The sequence below is a fragment of the Monodon monoceros genome, unplaced genomic scaffold (assembly GCF_005190385.1).
Source record: "Monodon monoceros isolate NGI ecotype Baffin Bay Population unplaced genomic scaffold, NGI_Narwhal_1 Super_Scaffold_1, whole genome shotgun sequence".
NCBI lineage: Eukaryota > Metazoa > Chordata > Mammalia > Artiodactyla > Monodontidae > Monodon > Monodon monoceros.
Window position 1 is genome coordinate 53,216,840 of NW_021703765.1, and position 18,966 is coordinate 53,235,805.

The window sequence follows — 18,966 nt, forward strand, 5'->3', positions numbered from 1 at the left end:
TGCCCACTGCAGCTGAAGTCATAGGGGACTGGGGCAGAGAAAAAGGGCGCGCAAAGGAGGTGATGACAATTTTAGTTAAAATGCTTAAGTTGCCACCGTTGGCAGCTTGCAGAACTACACGTTTGTGTAGCAAAGAGAGAAGAAACTCTGTCTCAACGGGACCAGTCCTCTTACCATCAGCTCCCCAGTTTGAAAGCCAAACATAAGATAGTGAAGTGGTCCTCTTGCTTTTCTTTTCTTTCCGGAATGATCCTTCAGATGTGCTCAGATAGATGGGGGTGGGATGGGTGAAGAGAGGGCTGGGGTGGGGAAGGTACAGGGAATATTTCTGAAAAATCAATTATCGGCATTTAGAGCTGCCAGTATCGTCAGTGAATCCTCATGAAACAGTGCCTTGGTGCCAAATCAGACACTGGCTATTGGGAAATCTGTACACACAAGGCAGAACCTGAACCACCACCAAATACAATCAGGGTGAATTCTGAATCAAGGTCATTTGGCCAGTTCTCCCTCTCCCAGCTTTTCCCCACCATCCACCGCTTTATCAGCAGAGTTTGGCACAGCTACAACTGATTGAACTTCCAATCACCTTTCCCAGAATATTTACTAGGCACTGAAACTGACAACAGCTGATATTAACCATGTGCCAGAGAAGATTAGGAGGAAGGAGAAATAAGGATGAGGATGGGGTAAATCCAAGATGCATGGGGTTGGGATCCTGTGGACACATAAGTTCAGACAATCGAGGGTTATGCAGTAATTGGAAAGATTTGTCAAGTTGGGGGAAGCTTTAGCTGAAAAGGTGAGACGAGTAAATTTTCCGAAGGCATATGGTATGGGGTAGAACATGCTCTGTGGAGGGAGAATTGAGCAGCGAATTGATAATTATGTTTTTGCTCACATTTTTCTTCGCAAAACTCGAGTTTGCTTTTAGTCTTTCACTTGATCATAACCTTCAATACATAAATATTTGGTGGTTCTTCCTCTGATATGCAGCGTGACACGTGCAATATACAAAGAGCTGCCTGTGAAACAGAGCATACAGGAAGCCTGGCATCCTGCAGGTGTTTAGTGGGCATCCACAGGTCCACATTTGCTCCAGGCACATTCCCGGGAAGTGCCCAGGAAGCAGAATTGATCAATATGCCTATTTCATTAAGGCTTTAGTTATTTGCTTGTGCCTTTTCGTCAGACTATTTGGAAAGAGAGAAAACGAGCATATGGGGCATCCAAAAATAAAAGGTTTTGACGATGATTTACCATTCTGAGTTACACAGAAAAACATAGGCCAGCAGGCGGGGACACTATGAAGATTCTGCCCTATTCTGAATCGTCCAAGTGCTTCTGGAGGTGTGTTAACATCAGAAATAGCTCCTTAAGGAAGAACTTTATCCAAGGACCACAAGTTTCTTAATCTCCCCTTGCTCTTTAAAAAAAAAAATCCGTAATTTTGATTCAGAACCAGTTTGAGGGGAGAGAAGTGTGGGTGTCTTGTTCTGTAATGTAATTCTATTAAGTCTTTCTTTGGAAGCAAAACAAAACCATGTGTGATTTTCTAAGACGGTTTAGGGCTTCCCTATTATGTAATTGAAACCCGGAGGAGTGTATTTGGAATGGACTGTTACAAACGACACACAGGTTCAAAGAGTCCATTGGTTTTCAAACAAGCAGAGGCTGTAAATAGGTGGGTGGAGGTACAAGCCCAGAAGGAAGGCTGCAAATGAACACATACAGTTATCATTAAAGATCATGGCGGACTTGTAAAGCACAGGCAGGAAGTAAGCTTCGTCCACTCAACATCTGGTTAAAATCCTCCTGTTTCACGTATACAGCTCGAACGCTATATAGATCTACTACCAGGTTGAAAGGTATGAATTAATGTATACAGGTTTTAAAATTCAGTAGATATAACACAGCAGAGTTATCTCTTTCACTCCCTAGATGAAGGCTTCACAGTGCTTCTGATGTAATTAACGTGTTCTACACAATAACGATTGGGAATCGCCAGCCCACAGTATTAATAGTTTTGTCCAAAGCCCTGTGACCATGTGAACGAAGGGAGCTCAACTGCTTGTTTCTGGGCCTCATTCGTGCCGTGTTCCCTTAAACAGAGTTCCAGGAGAACATAGGTGAGAAGAGAGAATTGGTTAGCATGGCAATATTCACCTTTCCTAAAGTTTCCCCTTGAGTTGTTGGAATGGGTGAGAAAAGGCCAAGTGATTTTGAGTTCTCTCTGGAAAAAGAATAATGAAAAGAGGAGGTGTAGACAAAGGAAAGGGTTTGGGAAAGGAAAAGGCGGATGCTGTGATGAATGCCACCAATGCGCCCAGTGATGTTCATTTCCGGAGCCAGCAGAGTGCTGTGCCGAGGGTCACAGGAATCCCCCAAAGCACTGGCCTTTGTCTTGTGGCTTTGACACTTCTCATGAAGCAAGAGTTCTTAATCCTTTTTTGGTGTAAATTTGTCCACATCACTTTCTTTCTTAATGAATAAGGATGATGAATATCTTCCGGGACTCTGTACAATTCCATCCAGCACTTCACTTTCTGCTTTCTAAAGAGTTCTCGCCTTTCTAAAAACACAGGTGGCCTCCCTTGCTGTGTTAGATCATGGTGGTGGCAGAAACCTCTTCTCTCCCCATAATTGCTTGGGGAGCTTTTCTGGCTGGAACACAGGTAAAAGCTGACAGCGTGCCTCTGAGCGTTTAGCTCTGTCAGCATAAGAACTACAAAGGCATGGATTTATGTTTCCAAAGACCCCTTAAGCTGGTTTTATGTAGCTTTAGGCCTTTGTCCTAAACGCCCTTCTCTTCAAAGACCACCTGCAACTGCTGTTTGCAGATGAACTGCCTCTGACATCTGAAGGCAAAAAAGAAAAACTGCAAAATATAGAAAGCTCACTTGCTACCCCTATGAGGTGGGGAAGACAAAGCAAAGGATCCTTCAAAAATTTAATTTAGGGTTTAATTTAATTTTAAAATTTAATTTAGTGTTCCAAATGGAGCCCTAACCCTGAAATGTTAGCTATTTCTGTTTTAAAAATAAAATTCATTTTCTGTATTATGAAAGTAAAACATGCCCACTGCAGAATATTTGGAAAATAAAGTATAAAGAAAACCCCAGGGCTTCCCTGGTGGCGCAGTGGTTAAGAATCTTCCTGCCCATGCAGGGAGCACGGGTTCAAGCCCTGGTCCGGGAAGATCCCACATGCCGCGAAGCAACTAAGCCCGTGCGCCACAACTACTGAGCCTGTGAGCCCAAACCACTGAAGCCCGCGCACCTAGAACCCGTGTTCCTCAACAAAAGAAGCCACTGCAATGAGAAGCCCACGCACTGCAACGAACATAGCCCCCACTCGCCGCAACTAGAGAAAGCCCAAGTGCATCAGCGAAGACCCAACACAGACAAAAATAAATAAATAAATTTATATATATAAAAAAAGAAAAACCCACACCATCTTTGGCTCCAATAGCAAAGGTAATCACTGTTTAACATTCTAGTGCATTTATTTCCTCCCAGTTTTTTTTTTTCCTGGTTGCAATTTCTTAACATAGTTCTGCACTATGTATGCAGGTTTGTGTGTACACAATGCATATACAAACACACAATTTTGGACAGTGCTTCAATGTACTGTAGATTTCTAGCTTGATATAATATCAGAAGTTCTTCCCCTAAATATTATCATAAGCTCTTTCTAAATATACTTTTTATGGTTGGCATAATAGTTCATTGAAGTGAATGTTCCATAATTTACCTAACGTTTCCCTACCGGTAGACAAATGTTCACCACCAACAAAGGTGGTTCAAATCTTTCACCATCATAAATAATGTTGTGGTGAACATCTTTATAAAATTTTCTCTGTGTCAGATTGTTTCTGCAGAACAGTTTCATTGAAGGGAAGTAGAGGTCAAAAATAATGAACATTCAAAAAGTTTTTAGAGATTTCAACACACCGCTTGGGTTGTATCTTATGGCTTGGATGGGTGCAAAGAGTGGGAGTTTTGCTGTTTTTTGGTTTTTAATGGAGATTCAAAATAAGGAAGAAATTCCATGTTCTTAGCACCTTTAGGGCTTATCAGTATTTTTTCTGGCCTTTCACGGTACTTTAGTACTTTGGGGGCTGAATAATATGAGCATTTTAAGAGAAAGCTAGAAAAAAAGGAATCAATGTTGATACAAATCTTTTATAGATTTTCTCATAGTTTAAAATTTATTCCAGAGATGGGATCAGCATTCCATGAAGTCCCCCTTATTCAGCTATTCATGGGTTAAACAGAGATTTGAGGCCAGGTCAGGACCGAGGCTAATAATATTAGTATAATTTTTAAATTTACAGATAAGAGAGGGAAGAGGTAGGGGTGTAACCTCCATGGGGCTTTGGCTAGGACAAGGTGGGGAAAGAACATAAAGTAGAAACTAAAAGCCTAAGAATAAACGGAAGCCTTTATTTGCAGAAGTTAACATTTACCAGTCTCCTTGAGTCTCACTATTTCACCCATTTTGGGAAGTCCTTTCCCCAAATAAAAAATGATTGAAACTTTGTTTCTCAAGATGGTGTGCGAGAGACATGTGACCATCCCACTCTTTCTAAGATGAACTGGTTTATTTTCAGGTGCATGAGAAAAAAGTAAAGAACTTTCTGCTTCTGTATAGATGTCGGAGTCATCGCAGAAACTTAGAGAATTCAGTGAAGTAGAAAATTTCCTGAGGAAATCTTACATTTGCACCTATCAATCAACTATCAACAAATATTCATGGGGAAAATCTTGTATGTGATAACTGTAGCTTTGTGTTTTGAAGGCTAATTGTTGAACAGGTGCAAAGCGATAAATTAAGTGGTATTTAAACTTTTTAACCTATAGTTTGGGTCACAAGGTACTAACAAGACCTTATACCATATAAGACTAGTAGAGACCTCAAGACTGCCGAAGGCCCAAGTTAAAAGCTTGCATTCTTTTGATTTAAGCAATTAAGAAAGTACTAAGGACTTGTGGAATGTGGTTTTCTTTTTTTCTGATAGACAGCTATTTATATTTTAGGTAACTCATTTTGATTTTATTATTTAAAATTTTCTATTTTGAACTTTTTATTACCTTAGTTACAAAAGAAGAAAAATTTTAATTGAAGTATAATTGACTTACAAGATTATATTAGTTTCAGGTGTACAACATAGTGATTTGATATTTTTATATATTACAAAATGATCATCACAAGTCTAGTTACCAATTGTCACCATGTAAAGTTACTACAATATTGACTATATTTCCTATGTTGTACATTACATCCTGTGACTTATTTATTTTATAACTGGAAGTTTGTGCCTCAATCTCCCTCACTTATTTCACTCATCCCCTCACTCCACTTCCCTTTGGCAGCCATCTCTTTGTTCTCTGTATCTGGGAGCATTTTTCTGTTTGTTAATTTGCTTTCTAGATTCCACATATAAGTGAAATCATACAGTATTTGTCTTTGTCTGACATTTCACTAAGCGTAATACCCTCTAGATCCATCCTTGTTGTTGCAAATTGCAAGATTTCATTCTTTTTTATGGCTGAGTAATATTCCATTACACGTGTGTACAGCATATCTCCTTTATCCATTTATCTGTTGATGGACACTTACTGTGCTTCCACATTTTGGCTATTGTAAATAGTGCTGCAATGAACATAAGTGTGCATATATCTTTTTGTTTGTTTTTTTTAAAATTTATTTTATTTTTGTTTCTTTTTGGCTGCGTTGGGTCTTCGTTGCTGCGCAGGGCTTTCTCTAGTTGCGATGAGCAGGGCCTACTCTTCACTGCGGTGCGCAGTCTTCTCATTGCAGTGGCTTCTCTTGTTGCAGAGCTTGGGCTCTAGGTGTGTGGGCTTCAGTGGTTGTGGCATGTGGGCTCAGTAGTTGTGGCTCACAGGATCCAGAGCACAGGCTCAGTAGTTGTGGTGCATGGGTTTTGTTGCTCCGTGGCATGTGGGATCTTCCTGGACCAGGGCTCGAACCTGTGTCCCCTGCATTGGAGGCAGATTCTTAACCACTGCACCACCAGGGAAGTCCCAGCATACATCTTTTTGAATTAGTGTTTTTATTTTCTTTGGGAAAATACCCAGAAATGGAATTGCTAGATCATATGGTAGTTATATTTTTAATTTTTTGATGATACTCCATACTGTTTTCCATAGTGGCTGTATCAGGTAACTAATTTTTAAATGAAAAGAAAGTTTCTTTTTTGTTAACTTTATTTTATTTTATTTTTTTTTGGCTGTGCTACACGGCTTGTGGGATCTTAGTTCCCCAAACAGGGATTGAACCTGGGCCCTCGGCAGTAAGAGCATGGAGACCTAATCACCGGACAGCCAGGGAATTCTGAAAAGAAAGCTTCTTTAAACATTCTTTTTATTTAATGGGATACAGTAAATGTGCTGTCAATAAAACTGGAAAAGATATTGATGTAGCTGCCATCTGACTTGAGCAAACACATGGCAATTCCAAAGGCTAAATAAACAGAGAATAAATAAACAAAAAAGTGTTTGCACTACTTTTTAAGACACGCTGTGTTTTATTAAAATGCCACTGTGACAAATGCCACTAAAGTCATCCTAGATGGTTTGAAGGACAATGGATATGCTGTCCTTGAGCGTTTTTTTGTCTTCACCTTTTTCTCAATCAAGATTGTTGAGTGTTTGCTTTGAGTAGTTGAGTATTTTTAAAGAGTGTACAATTTATCCCATAGTTTGCCGAATGGTGAGAAAAAATATTTGGACAGGACTGGGAAGGAGGATACTGGACTCTGACAGTGATACGGCATTGAGCACAGGGTGCAGAGTGAAATGTAATTTTGGGTGGTCGCCCCTGTGTGAAAGTTATGTCACGTTAGGTGGGGCATCTCTGTGTGTGGAAAGAATTGTTTCGACGTTTGCCAGGCAGAAGAAGTCGTTTAATAGAGATTTAAAAAGGATAGTGCCAGCCCACGCATGTCCTCTTCGAAGGAAACTCTGCTCAAACCACGCATTGAAGAAGTCGTGGCTCCTGGGTCACAGGAGTCCCAGAAGGATGGGAGAAGGGGGGTGGGGATGAAAAAGTGGTCATCGAAATAATGGCTGAAAATTTCCCAAACTTGGCAATTTGGCAAAAAAAATATGGGTAAATACAATAGACTTTCTCTCGCCTCCGATATTTTGTACATTATATTTGACGTTTGAAGCAAAAAGTATAACGTTGTGTGATGTGGCTCTCAATGTATGTAGAGAAAATATTTAAGATAATTATATTATAAATGAGAGAAGGCAAAGGGACTTGTAGGGAGGTTAGGTTTCTATACTTGATTCAAAGTGGTAAAATGTGGACAAGAGTAGATCTTTGTCGTGATGGTATGGTTCTGTATCTCGAGTGCAGTGGTAGTTGCAAGAATCTGCGCTTGTGATAACTACCCATATACATTGTGCCAAAGTCAGTTTCCTGGTTTTGATATTGTATTGTTATCTACGATGTAACCATTGGGGTAGACTGAGGGGTATAAGTGACTTCTGTACTATCTTTGTAATTTCCTGTAAATACATAATTATTTCTAAACAAAAAGTTAAAAATAAAAGATGATGGAAAGAAGTTCCTTGAAAATGATAAAAGCCAACACTTCATATCTCGTCATAATTCTCTGGCCGTCATCAACATTTTGGAAGAGAATAAGATATTTTAGAGGCAAAGCAGTGGATGACATAGACTCACTGATTTTCTTAAATTATATAATTTAATTGTGGGGGAAAGTATGTAATGGGATAAGGATATCAGATGAAAAAGCAATTCAAGTTTGGATTTTAAGAGGCAAAGGACGGTAATCCTACTCAGAAATTCAGAGTGAGCTTTTGATTTCATCAGATCTGATATTCTTTGTCAGGGATATACCTGTAAAGTATAAAAGTGGTTCAGCAAAGTTAATTTTAATAATATTACATATCCCCTTGAAACCATAAAACTGAAAAAATATTGTAGGGGTAAACACTAATTAAATTTTGACAGTTTTTTGTATTTTTTAGAGATAATTTAGACTAGTTATTTTCTTCAAGTTAAATTAGAAGTTATGAGTATTCTCAGTAATACTGATAATTAATAGAAAAGTGTAAAAAAGAGCCGCAACATGGATACAACTAGAGATTATCATACTAAGTGAAATAAGTCAGAAGGAGAAAGACAAATACCATATGATATCACTTATATGTGGAATCTAAAATATGGCACAAGTGAACTTATCTATGAAACAGAAACAGACTCACAGACATAGAGAACAGACTTGAGTTTGCCAAGGGGGAGAGGAGGGGGAGGGATGGAGTGGGAGTTTGGGGTTGGTAGAAGCAAACTATTAAATAAAAAGAAAAAAAAAAAGAATGGGTAAATAGCAAGGTCCTACTGCATAGCACAGGGAACTATATTCAATATCCTGTGATAAACCATCATGGAAAAGAATATGAAAAAGAATGTGTACATGTGTATAACTGAGTCTCTGCTGTACTGCAGAAATTAACACAACATTGTAAATCAACTATACTTCAGTTAAAAAAATGGCAATAAAAAGAAAAGGGTAAAAAAGAAAAAGTTATCTTGTATGCTGGTGGAATTTACATGTCAGTAGGACACCAGCAGATGGCAAAGAAAACTTTCAGTGTTAATAGTGACATGATCATTGCTTTCTCATTACGATAAATATAAGACTATTTCTTATATAATTGCTAATATAGTAAAATCATGGTACTGTTCATCTTGGTCTTCTCTCTTTTTTAAGTAAGGACACTTGGCAGCAGTAAAGGGTTACCCTGAATGCTTGACAGAAAGTCAATGGCAAGAGGAACAGAGAGAGATACAAAACCTCGGCTCTTGGATTTATTTACTAGCTGGAGCTGTGTAGGGTTGTCCAAGTGCTAGCATTAATCGCACATATGGTTTTTAGTTACTATTATTCTACTATATTTGTTAAAGTTCAATACTAATTGGATCAGACAATGTTGGACTTACTGAAGGCTTTTAAATATGTTCACATATTCCATTACAAAACAGTGTCTACGGAGGTATCAGAAAGAGAAAAAAGCGAATTTTTAGGTTCTGTGTTGTCATGTCATTAATTTTTTTGAGAAATTTCCCATATTCACATGAAAGAAGTCTGATTTTCTAATTTGTGTTTTCTGATTGACCTTGGTAACTGGGTTGTGAATGCTCAACCCAGCCAAGAGACCAGCCAGATCAGGATTAAATTATCATAGTATTTTTTTACTTAGTGCAAGGTAGAGACCTCTGATGATTTCATCAGCCACAACACAGACTTTACCACCTGCTTACTTTACACGTGAATTGGTAAAAATTCTTTTTTCCATTCAGTGCTGTCTGACAGCACTATAACTAGATCAAGGGTTGGATATTTGATCTTTTAAATCCACCTTCATGTCAAAATGACCAAGTATAATATGAAATTTTAAACCCAAAGAGTATTTTCTTCTTTGAGGCTTTTTTTTTTATTCATTGTCATTTCTCTTTCTTTTTTAATCTTTAATTTCACTTTAAACAGATATTCCAGGGTTAGACAAACCAGCATGAAAAACCATGTCACTAATATGTGATCAAAACAGTTTCTTTTAAAGAGGGATTTTCAGAAATTTTAATGGAAAACACAGGTTTCAAACATGGCAGGAACTAAATGAATATTTGTGGGAAGAAAAATGAAAGAAAAGAGTTCCTGGGCCTCTCATTCTGTAGACAGATTTGTAATAAATTAGTTCAGGGTATACTATACTTTACTAAGCATTTATTGATGAGTAAAGAGAATTTAAGAGCCTGTTCTGTCACTTACTAGCTTGGTCCAGCTGTTTAAACTCGCTAAGCCTTAATATTTTTTCCTGCATGATGAAAACGATGATATCACATCCCATACATGTCATAGAGTATTTGTGAGGATTACACAAGATAATCTATGCAACTGGTTCACAATGCGCGTCAAGGTGTACGCGCTCCAAGATTAGCCATTATCATTATTATTAAACTAAGCGAGATTGAGAGATTAAAATTAAACCCAAGGTAGAGGCATTCTGATGTGTAATTTACATAGTGCTTCCTTATTAATGATCTCATTTGAACCTCACAACAACGCTAAAGGCCGGAAGACCCTGGGGCCCCATCACTATTGGCCCTGTGACAACCTCTCCCATGGGCAAAGGCAGATTTGAGGGCTGTCTACGGTGCATGATACCTCCAGGTTTGGCACTTTGGTCCTGAGAGGCGATTTTTTTTTTTTTAACGTTTTTATTGGAGTATAATTGCTTTACAATGGTGTGTTAGTTTCTGCTTTATAACAAAGTGAATCAGTTATATGAGAGGCGATTTTTAAAAAAATTTATTTTATTCAACTATAGTTGATTTAACAATGTGTTAATTTCTAGTGTACAGCAAAGTGATTCATATATATATATATATTCATATTCTTTTCCATTATGGTTTATTACAGGATATTGAATATAGTTCCCTGTGCTCTGCAGTAGGACCTTGTTGTTCATCCATTCCATATACAATGGTTTGCATCTGCTAATCCCAAACTCCCAATTCATCCTTCCCCCGACCCCCTCTGGCCCCCTTGGCAACCACAAGACTGTTCTCTACGTCTGTGAGTCTGTTTCTGTTTCTTATGTAAGTTCATTTGTGTCATATTTTAGATTCCACATATAAGTGATATCATATGGTATTTGTCTTTCTCGGTCTGACTTACGTCGCTTAGTATGATAATCTCTAACTCATTCCATGTTGCTGCAAATGGCATTATTTCATTCTTTATTTATGGCTGAGTAGTATTCCATTGTATATACATATACTACGTCTGTTTTATCCATTCATCTGTCTATGGACATTTAGGTTGTTTCCATGTCTTGGCTATTGTGAATAGTGCTGCTATGAACATAGGGGTACAGGCATCTTTTTTATTTATAGTTTTGTCTGGGTATATGCCCAGGGGTGGGATTGCAGGATCATATGGCAACTCTATTTTTAGTTTTTTGAGGAACCTCCATACTGTTCTCCATAGTGGCTACACCAATTTACCTTCCCACCAACAGTGTCGGAGGGTTCCCTTTTCTCCACACCCCTGAGAGATGATTTATATGCAGCAAAACCACTGGAGGAGATGAGAGCAGAAGACACTCTTCAGACCCTCTGTCTTCCTCAGTGTCGACAGGACTTTTGCATTTTATGACTTCATAATATTTCCACTTAGAGCGCAGAAGAATGTCACCTTAAGGCCCCAAAGAAGAAACGTTATAACCAAAATTCTTCCAAAAGTCATCACTGTCAGTTTTCTCAGATATAAAAAACAGAGCAGTTGCCTCACAAGAGGCATAAGTTGTACTACAAATCTTGCCTTTTTTTTTTTTTTTTGGTCTAGGCCTTCTAAGATGGGAGGAAGTGGACGTCTCCACAATTCTACTCGGATGTTTGGAGAAATTCAAGGAAGGGAGCCTCATAAGCAGAGGGACAAGGAACCAGTCCAGGCAAGATCTGAAATTTATTACTTGTTCTTATCTTGAATAGAAAAGAAAGTCTCTTTGTTTAAAAAAAATTGCTGTCTGTCCTTTGGACTTCTGAACTTTTCCCTCATTGCTTTATAAAAACAACCTGTTAATTAACTTTGCGCCTGTTAGAAAGAAGTGAGCTTCCTCTGAACTCTAAGGATTCTCCATGAATTTGTAGAGCTGAGGCTCAAACAAGCAAAGGGCTATGGCTCACCTGGGGTTTTATTCTGACTTTGCCTCCAGCTAGAAGCCTACCACTTTGGGCCTTAGTTTTCCTACCTTAAAATGGGTTTGTGGATTAGATCAGGGGTGGCAGCCTCTTTCGGTAAAGGGCCAGAGGGTAAACATCTTTGGCTTTCTGTACCATACGGTCTCTGGAGCAACTACTCAGCCACAGACAATGTGTCAGCAAATGGATGTGATTTTGTGCCCATAAAATTTTTTTTACAAAAATAGGCAGCAGGTTAGATTTGGCTCATAGGCTGTAGTTTCAGACCCCTGGACTGGATGATATAGAAGTTTCTATTGCTAATATTTTATCATTCAACTTATTTTAACAGCAATGCTATTTCCCTGGGAAAGTCACCTTGATTATCCAAACTTTTTAATTAGTTAATTTTTATTTATTTATTTTTGGCTGCATTGGGTCTTAGCTGAGGCACGTGGGCTTCTCTCTAGTTGTGGTGCGAGGGCTCAGTAGTTGTGGCACGTGGGCTTTGTTGCCCCGCGGCATGTGGGATCTTAGTTCCCTGATCAGGGATCGAACCAACGTCCCCTGCATTGGAAGGCGGATTCTTTACCACTGGACCACCAGGGAAGTCCCCAAACAGTTGTTGAGTATGGAGTTTGTGAGGTACTTCAGTATTTTTTTTTTTTGCTAATTACTGCAGCATTATTCATAATAGCCAAGATATGGAAACAACATAAGCGTGCATGGAGGGATGGATGGATGAAGATGTGGTATATAGATACACAATGGAACATTATTCAGCCACAAAAAGGAGGAAACCCTGCCATTTGTGACAACATGGGTGGACCTTGAGGGCATTACGTTAAGTGAAATAAGTCAGAGAAAGAGAAATACTGCATAATCTCACTTATATGTGGAACCTCAAAAAGCTGCGCTCTTAGAAACAGAGAGTAGAGTGGTGTTTACTAGGGGCGGGAGGATGGGGCAAAGGGGAAGACAGTGGTCAAAAGAACAAACTTCCATTTAGAAGATGAATAAGTTCTGGAGATCGAATGCACAGAACCGTGATCATAGTCAACGATACTGTATTACATTCAAAGTCGCTGAGAGACTAGGTCTTAAATGTTCTCACCACAGAAAAGAGGTGATAATTATGTGCTGTGATGGAGGTGTCAGCTACCACTGTGGTGCTAATCACATGAACGAATCAGATTAACTCATTCTACAACTTAAACTTACACAGTGTGGTATCTGTCCAGTTTTAGCATCCGGGTGATGGAATGAGCTTGGGGGTGTTCCTTCCTCTGCAGTTTTCTGGAATAGTTTCAGAAGGATAGGTGTGTTAACTCCTCTGTAAATGTTTGATAGAATTCGCCTGTGAATCCCTCTGGTCCTGGACTTTTGTTTGTTGGGAGTTTTAAAATCACAGTTACGTAAACTTACACAATGTAATATGTCAATTATATCGGAGTAAAACAAGTATTTTTTCTGCATCTTCTCTTACCTTTTTTTCCTCCATTATTGAATGCCTAGCATGTGTTATAAATGTAAATTACTACCTTAATGTTATTCTGCTTAAGATCTTGTGTGTTTAGGGTTTGTTGCTGTTGCTGGGGGTGGGGGGGAAGCAGGCTGTATGGGATTGGAGTGTAGGATGCTGGGAGGTAGGTTTGGTGTGGTCTTCTAGATGGGATGGCTGCCTGGGTGTGATGACCCAAACCTGTGAGAACTCCTGGGATGTTAGCCCTGACCTCAGGTGCTCAAAAAGGTAACTGCTTCTGTATCTGGAGCTGGGAAAGTGTGTGAGGTTAAGATTATGGAAGAGCGTGTCTCTATTTAAAGAAAAATGTGATCTCTCTTGTTAGAAAAATCAAACTGGAAAACGTGCTGTGATCACCGCGGCCCCAAGCCACACTCAAGAGGACAAAGTGTGTTGACTCCCTGCTGGAGGGCCCTGGCTGCTCGCCAGGGTGACACTCTGTCCTGGGCCCTCGCTGCCCTTCCTGGGGGCTCCATCAAGAACAGGAGACCAGCTCAACCCCATCCATTTCTAAGAGCTTCCCCTAATAAAAGAATATAGCACACAGGCCAAACTTGAGGAGCAACAGGGTGGCATATACTTACTCTTTATAAATATTATATTATTGCTACATAAAGCTTCCTTCAAAAACTTGTAGTTTCAAAGCGAAAACTTCTTAAAAGACCAGAGAAGCATATATCATGATAGTCTGCCTATTTCTGTCAAAGAGTATTATTTTAATTCAAATATTATATTGGCTTTTAAAATCATGAAAAGCAATACGTGCTTATTTAAAAAATCTCCCTCTGTCCATACCCACTGACCCTCCTGCCTACTACTTGCTGGGTAACAACTACAAACGATGCATTTTGTCTCTGCTGACCACGTGTGTGTCTGTGTATCTGTATGAGTAGATCCACTGATGATGGTACACTGTTTTTGCTTATCCAGGCTCCTGATGTCACCATAGATATATATATTTTTTTGATGTCACCATATTGAAGTCTGTCTAGCTGCAATGTGGTAATGCCTTTGATAGATCCTGGATGCTTAGTGTCGGAAGTAAAAAGAAACCTCATCCTTAAACGCGTACGATTGCATTTGTATATTCCACAAGGAGGCTAGTCGAATCCAATACTCTGAAGTGGAGGTCTGGGTCTGTTTCTAGCACCAAGTTCTACTTTCACCTAAAATATTCAGACGATTGAGGTAAGGGTGCTTGTTTTCCCACAGTCATAAGGCTAACTGCCCTCTTAAAATTTTTACTTTCCTACAGTAGCTCTGATCCTCACCAAACAGTCCCAGGTGCAGTGATTATATAAAAACTTGTTGAATCTGTTAGATGGGGAGCTTGTCTGCGTGCTTGAAGCAAATGATATACTGAGATAACATAGGACTGTGTCATAGTTAGATAAACCGAAAAGTCAATAAACCAAAAGAAGCATAACTATACATCACTCCCTAACTCAGCTCCTAGTTGGTCCCCAAGGCTCCGTTAATCCTTGATCATTTTACTAGGGGCTCCTTGGGGCCATTTAGAGCCAAGCCCATCTTCCTGATTCTCCCACGTGGCAGCAGGCACTGTTGTGGACCTTTGTCGGTGGTGTCATTTTGCTCATATAAAGAATGGACAAGGCTGGAGGAGAAAAGCTTAAGTGTCTATTTTGTTGAAAATCTGAACAATTCAAAACGGGCTGACACAAAAATCAAAGACTCAGAATGTGGACTGTCGTGGGGAGAAAAGGTATAGCTATTAACTGCATTTGACAAAAACGAAGCATTGTTTTTTCAGGCAAAGCGAAGTTTAAGACAAATGGAATCTGTTGTAAATGTCCCGAGAATAATGAGCAAAGGAGAAATCTACCTCATGTCCCAACACGGATGTAGATTTGACCTGTGTACATGGGGAAATGGTTACAATTAGAGCAAAGTCAGTTCCTGATTAACACAGATGAGCGCACGCTTTCAAAAATTAGTAGGTCCTATGAGAAAGTAGATTTTCTATGGAAGGAAACCAGTAGAAGAAAATACGATGGTACTGACATCATGTGACAGAGAAAGGGAAAATTGTGTGTGTGTGTGAGAGAGAGAGAGAGAGAGAAGGAAGAGGGGTAAGGAGGAAGCCCAGGAATTATGAGAGCAGTAGAATGAAGGGCACAGAATCTTATTATATCCTAAAGCGACTTTTTAAAAAGAACCAATTCATGGCATAGAGAAATTGTGAAAAGTGATATTAGAATTCTAAAGGCCTTACTTAGAAACTCCCGTAATATTTAGCCCTTAAAATGTTTGCTTACTTTTCCCCAACTGTAAAAATGATATATCATAATGTTGACTTGGATGATGAAGGGTGAGGTCACCGGCTGCCCTGTACAAAAATCTGATATTTTATGCTTCACCATTCCCTGTGACATCTTCCTGACCCTAAACCCCTGCAGCTGCAGCCAAGCCTGGAGCCTTCCCATCTAGACGGCTGCAGGTGGACGGGGTCCAGGACTTAGGACAAGGCATGTGGAGCCCAAGATGGAGCAGTTGCTGTCACCTCCGTGGTGTTTTCATTTATTTCTTTTATTATTTGGCTGTTCTCCCACATAGGGCCACTGGCTAAAGCCCCTCCAATTGAATTTACTTTCTATTTTATTTTATTTTTTTGGCTGTGTTGGGTCTTCATTGCTGCACGTGGGCTTTCTCTAGCTGTGGCGAGAGGGGGCTACTCTTCGTTGCGGTCATGGGCTTCTCATTGCGGTGGCTTCTCTTGTCGCGGAGCGTGGGCTCTAGGTGCGTGAGCTTCAGCAGTTGTGGCACGTAGGCTCAGTAGTTGTGGCTCTAGGGCTCTAGAGCGCAGGCTCAGTAGTTGTGGCACACGGGCTTAGTTGCTCTGCAGCATGTGGGATCTTTCCTGACCAGGGATGGAACCCCTGTCCCCTGCATTGGCAGGCAGATTCTTAAGCACTGCGCCACCAGGGAAGTCCCTTAATTTACATTCTAAATGGAACAGCACAGGACGCCCTCCCAGGTCTTGCTCACTTCCTTCTCTGATAGGCTTGTCAGATTTAGCAAACACTGCAGACACTACAGATAATTCTGTCGTATAAGTAGGTCCCATGCAATATTTGGGATATACTTACACTACAGAAGTATTCACTATTGATCTGAAATTCCGATGTAACTGGCAACCTGGATTTTTATTGTTTGGACTCTGCAAACCCCCAGAGCAGCTGGGAAGGGTCTTAGGAAGGTCAGAATAGCGCATTTGGGGTGAAAAGCACAGTACAAGGAGTAAGTAAATTGTCTCTTAAAGGACGAAACACAAACGCCTCTTAGTTGATCTGAAAACAGCCATTCTGGAGTCCTTGTCACTTTACCCCCAACACTGCTCCCTGCAGGGGTGGTGGAGGTGGAGGTGAGCCAGTAGCCCTTTTCCTTCCCTCGGCCCTTCTGGGCAAGGATCTGCATTTTGCATGTTTAAGGAGTAACTACAGCACAGAAGAGTAGCTGGCGGGTGATGAGGCCGCTATACAGAGAACGGACCAGACACGGAAGAGGACTGAGGGCGAGTTGGAAGTAGGGTCAGGGAAACAAGGAAACACCAAAGACACAGTGAGGAAGCTAGAGGCGCAGGCAGACCTTCAAGCCACACTTAGTGCACAAATGTAAACACACATAAATATGCCCATGAATGAATTAAAAAATGTGTTCATTTTCTGAATCAACCTTATTTAACTTATTAATCTCGTCTGGGCTGTTCTCGCGAAATTTCCTAGTGAGCAGGAATGCACACCCACCATCTCTGGTGGGAGACAGCCAGCCAGGGCCAGAGCTGCTGCGCTCTGGAGGGGCTGCTGAGCCAGGGTAACGTCTAGAAGCATCTTTCCCCTAATCCTGAGATCCCAATTTGCATTGGTCCAGAAGGAATGCCTATTGTTTCACCTCTAATGGTTATTTGCAAATTCTATCTCAACCCCGTCTTTCTAGTTAGTAGGATTTTAATTCAGGTTTGAGACCCTATTAATTCTCAAGCCTGCAAAAGTTCTAGGCCGAATGATAATTACATTTGAGGCACCTAGAACAAAAACTGAATAATACAATAGTCTAGCAAGACTCTTCCTTCTAATTAATTCATCATTATTTATCTTGACTCTTGGTTTGATGATCTTTTTGTAGAATTAGTCTTTATTGGAGTAATGCTGAATTCCATCAAAGTTAAGACTAGTTAACTATGGAGGGGATTTTCTTCTTGGACCCAAATGTTATTTTAAAAAAAGCACCCCAAAACCCAAAAAACACATGTACACTGTCACACACAATCCATGGCTATGTTCCTATGTAGGTCCAGTGTCATGGAAACCAGTTAAGCTCTTCCGTGCCTCTCTGACTAAAATCAGATCAAAAGACAGTGTAGCAGCATAAACCTGAATTCAGTTTAGAGGGAAAAGGAGGTTCTGTATACGTATAGTTAGGAGGTTTTAAAATGATGAAATAAATCTGCCTTCTGTTATAAGGAAAGAAAACTCATAAAGTGTGCAATCAATATTACTGCATCATCCGTTTCTTATTTTCTCACAGTGGTACTTCAGGTCTTTTGGGAGAGTCATTTTGTGGATATCTTGGAATTTAAAAAGCTTTCCGACTCTGTGACGCTCAACAGTCAGGGTGTCTGATTCCTGGAGGGGTCACACCCCTAAAAGTCAGGGCCTGATGATGGAGAGTAGGAGTTGGGTGGGATGAGTGTGCTGGTCCTAGGATGTTGTGTGGGTGTTTTGGGAAGATCTTCCCCCTGTGCCATCCCTCTTGGTCCCACAGTTGCAGTCTCCTCTGTTGATACCAGAGATGGAGATGGAGGAAGAATGGGGTGCGTGGATGTGGCCGGTGGAGGCTGGGGATAGAGGCGGGCAGGGAAGCAGACGCACTGCCTCGAGGGCTGTGGGTGGGGTTTGGTGAAGGGTGACCGTGTGATAACAGCGAGGGGACCACGTGCAGTGTCTGGGGGCAGTCGTGCCTCCCCCCGGGCGCGGGGCCAGCTCTGCCCACTCACCCGTGCTGCTCTGGATGGTCCTCACGGTGGTGGTGGTACGCGGCGGGGAGGAAGACCTCAGCGACACGCACTCGTCGTCCTGCGAGCAGCCCTTCTCGATGGCGCGCACGTAGCTGTGGCTCCGCATGCGGAAGCAGCCGGGCATCGGCAGGTCCAGGGCCTCCACTGCCTGTGACTCCAGCTCGCTGAACACCGACTCGCACACCGACTCGAACTGCCCGTTCACCTCCATCTCGCTCACCTGCGGGCGAGACGGGGACCGTAACACCGCGCTGCTCCGGGGGAGAAGCCACCTCGTCCTCGGAGCATCTCCAAACTGCATCCCCCAGAAGAACGTCCCGTCCGCTTACAGTAAGCTCCAGCGCATTGTATTTCCTCTACCTGACAGGCTATAGTAGAATGGTATCTAGTTTAAGATCCCAAATAGTCAATTAAATTCTAAAGAAAAAGAACTTTGTTTTTAGAATGCAGGGAAGCGTGGCGTAGGGAAATCTTACATCAGGGCACGCCAAGGTGCTCATTCTTCCTTATTTATAAATGCAAACCTAGGGGCCAATTTTATAGGCCTACGGTCAGAGTTCGTATATTTTAATGGGGGTGTAATTTTAGCACAAACGTTTCAGAAACTAGTATTTTTATTGTGCCTTTGGAAGTGACTAGCTCGTCAAATAATTTGCATCGACTGAGACTT

General features: G+C 40.8%; 1 protein-coding gene across 1 annotated transcript in view; it reads right to left on the reverse strand.

Annotated features, from left to right (window-relative positions):
- The window catches only part of DLGAP1 (DLG associated protein 1), a 292,601-nt gene that overhangs the window by 125,707 nt on the left and 147,928 nt on the right, over window positions 1-18,966 (reverse strand). The window contains exon 4 of the mRNA XM_029218054.1: window positions 18,276-18,516. Coding sequence (XP_029073887.1) covers window positions 18,276-18,516 — 241 coding nt within the window. The remainder of the gene's footprint in view (window positions 1-18,275; window positions 18,517-18,966) is intronic.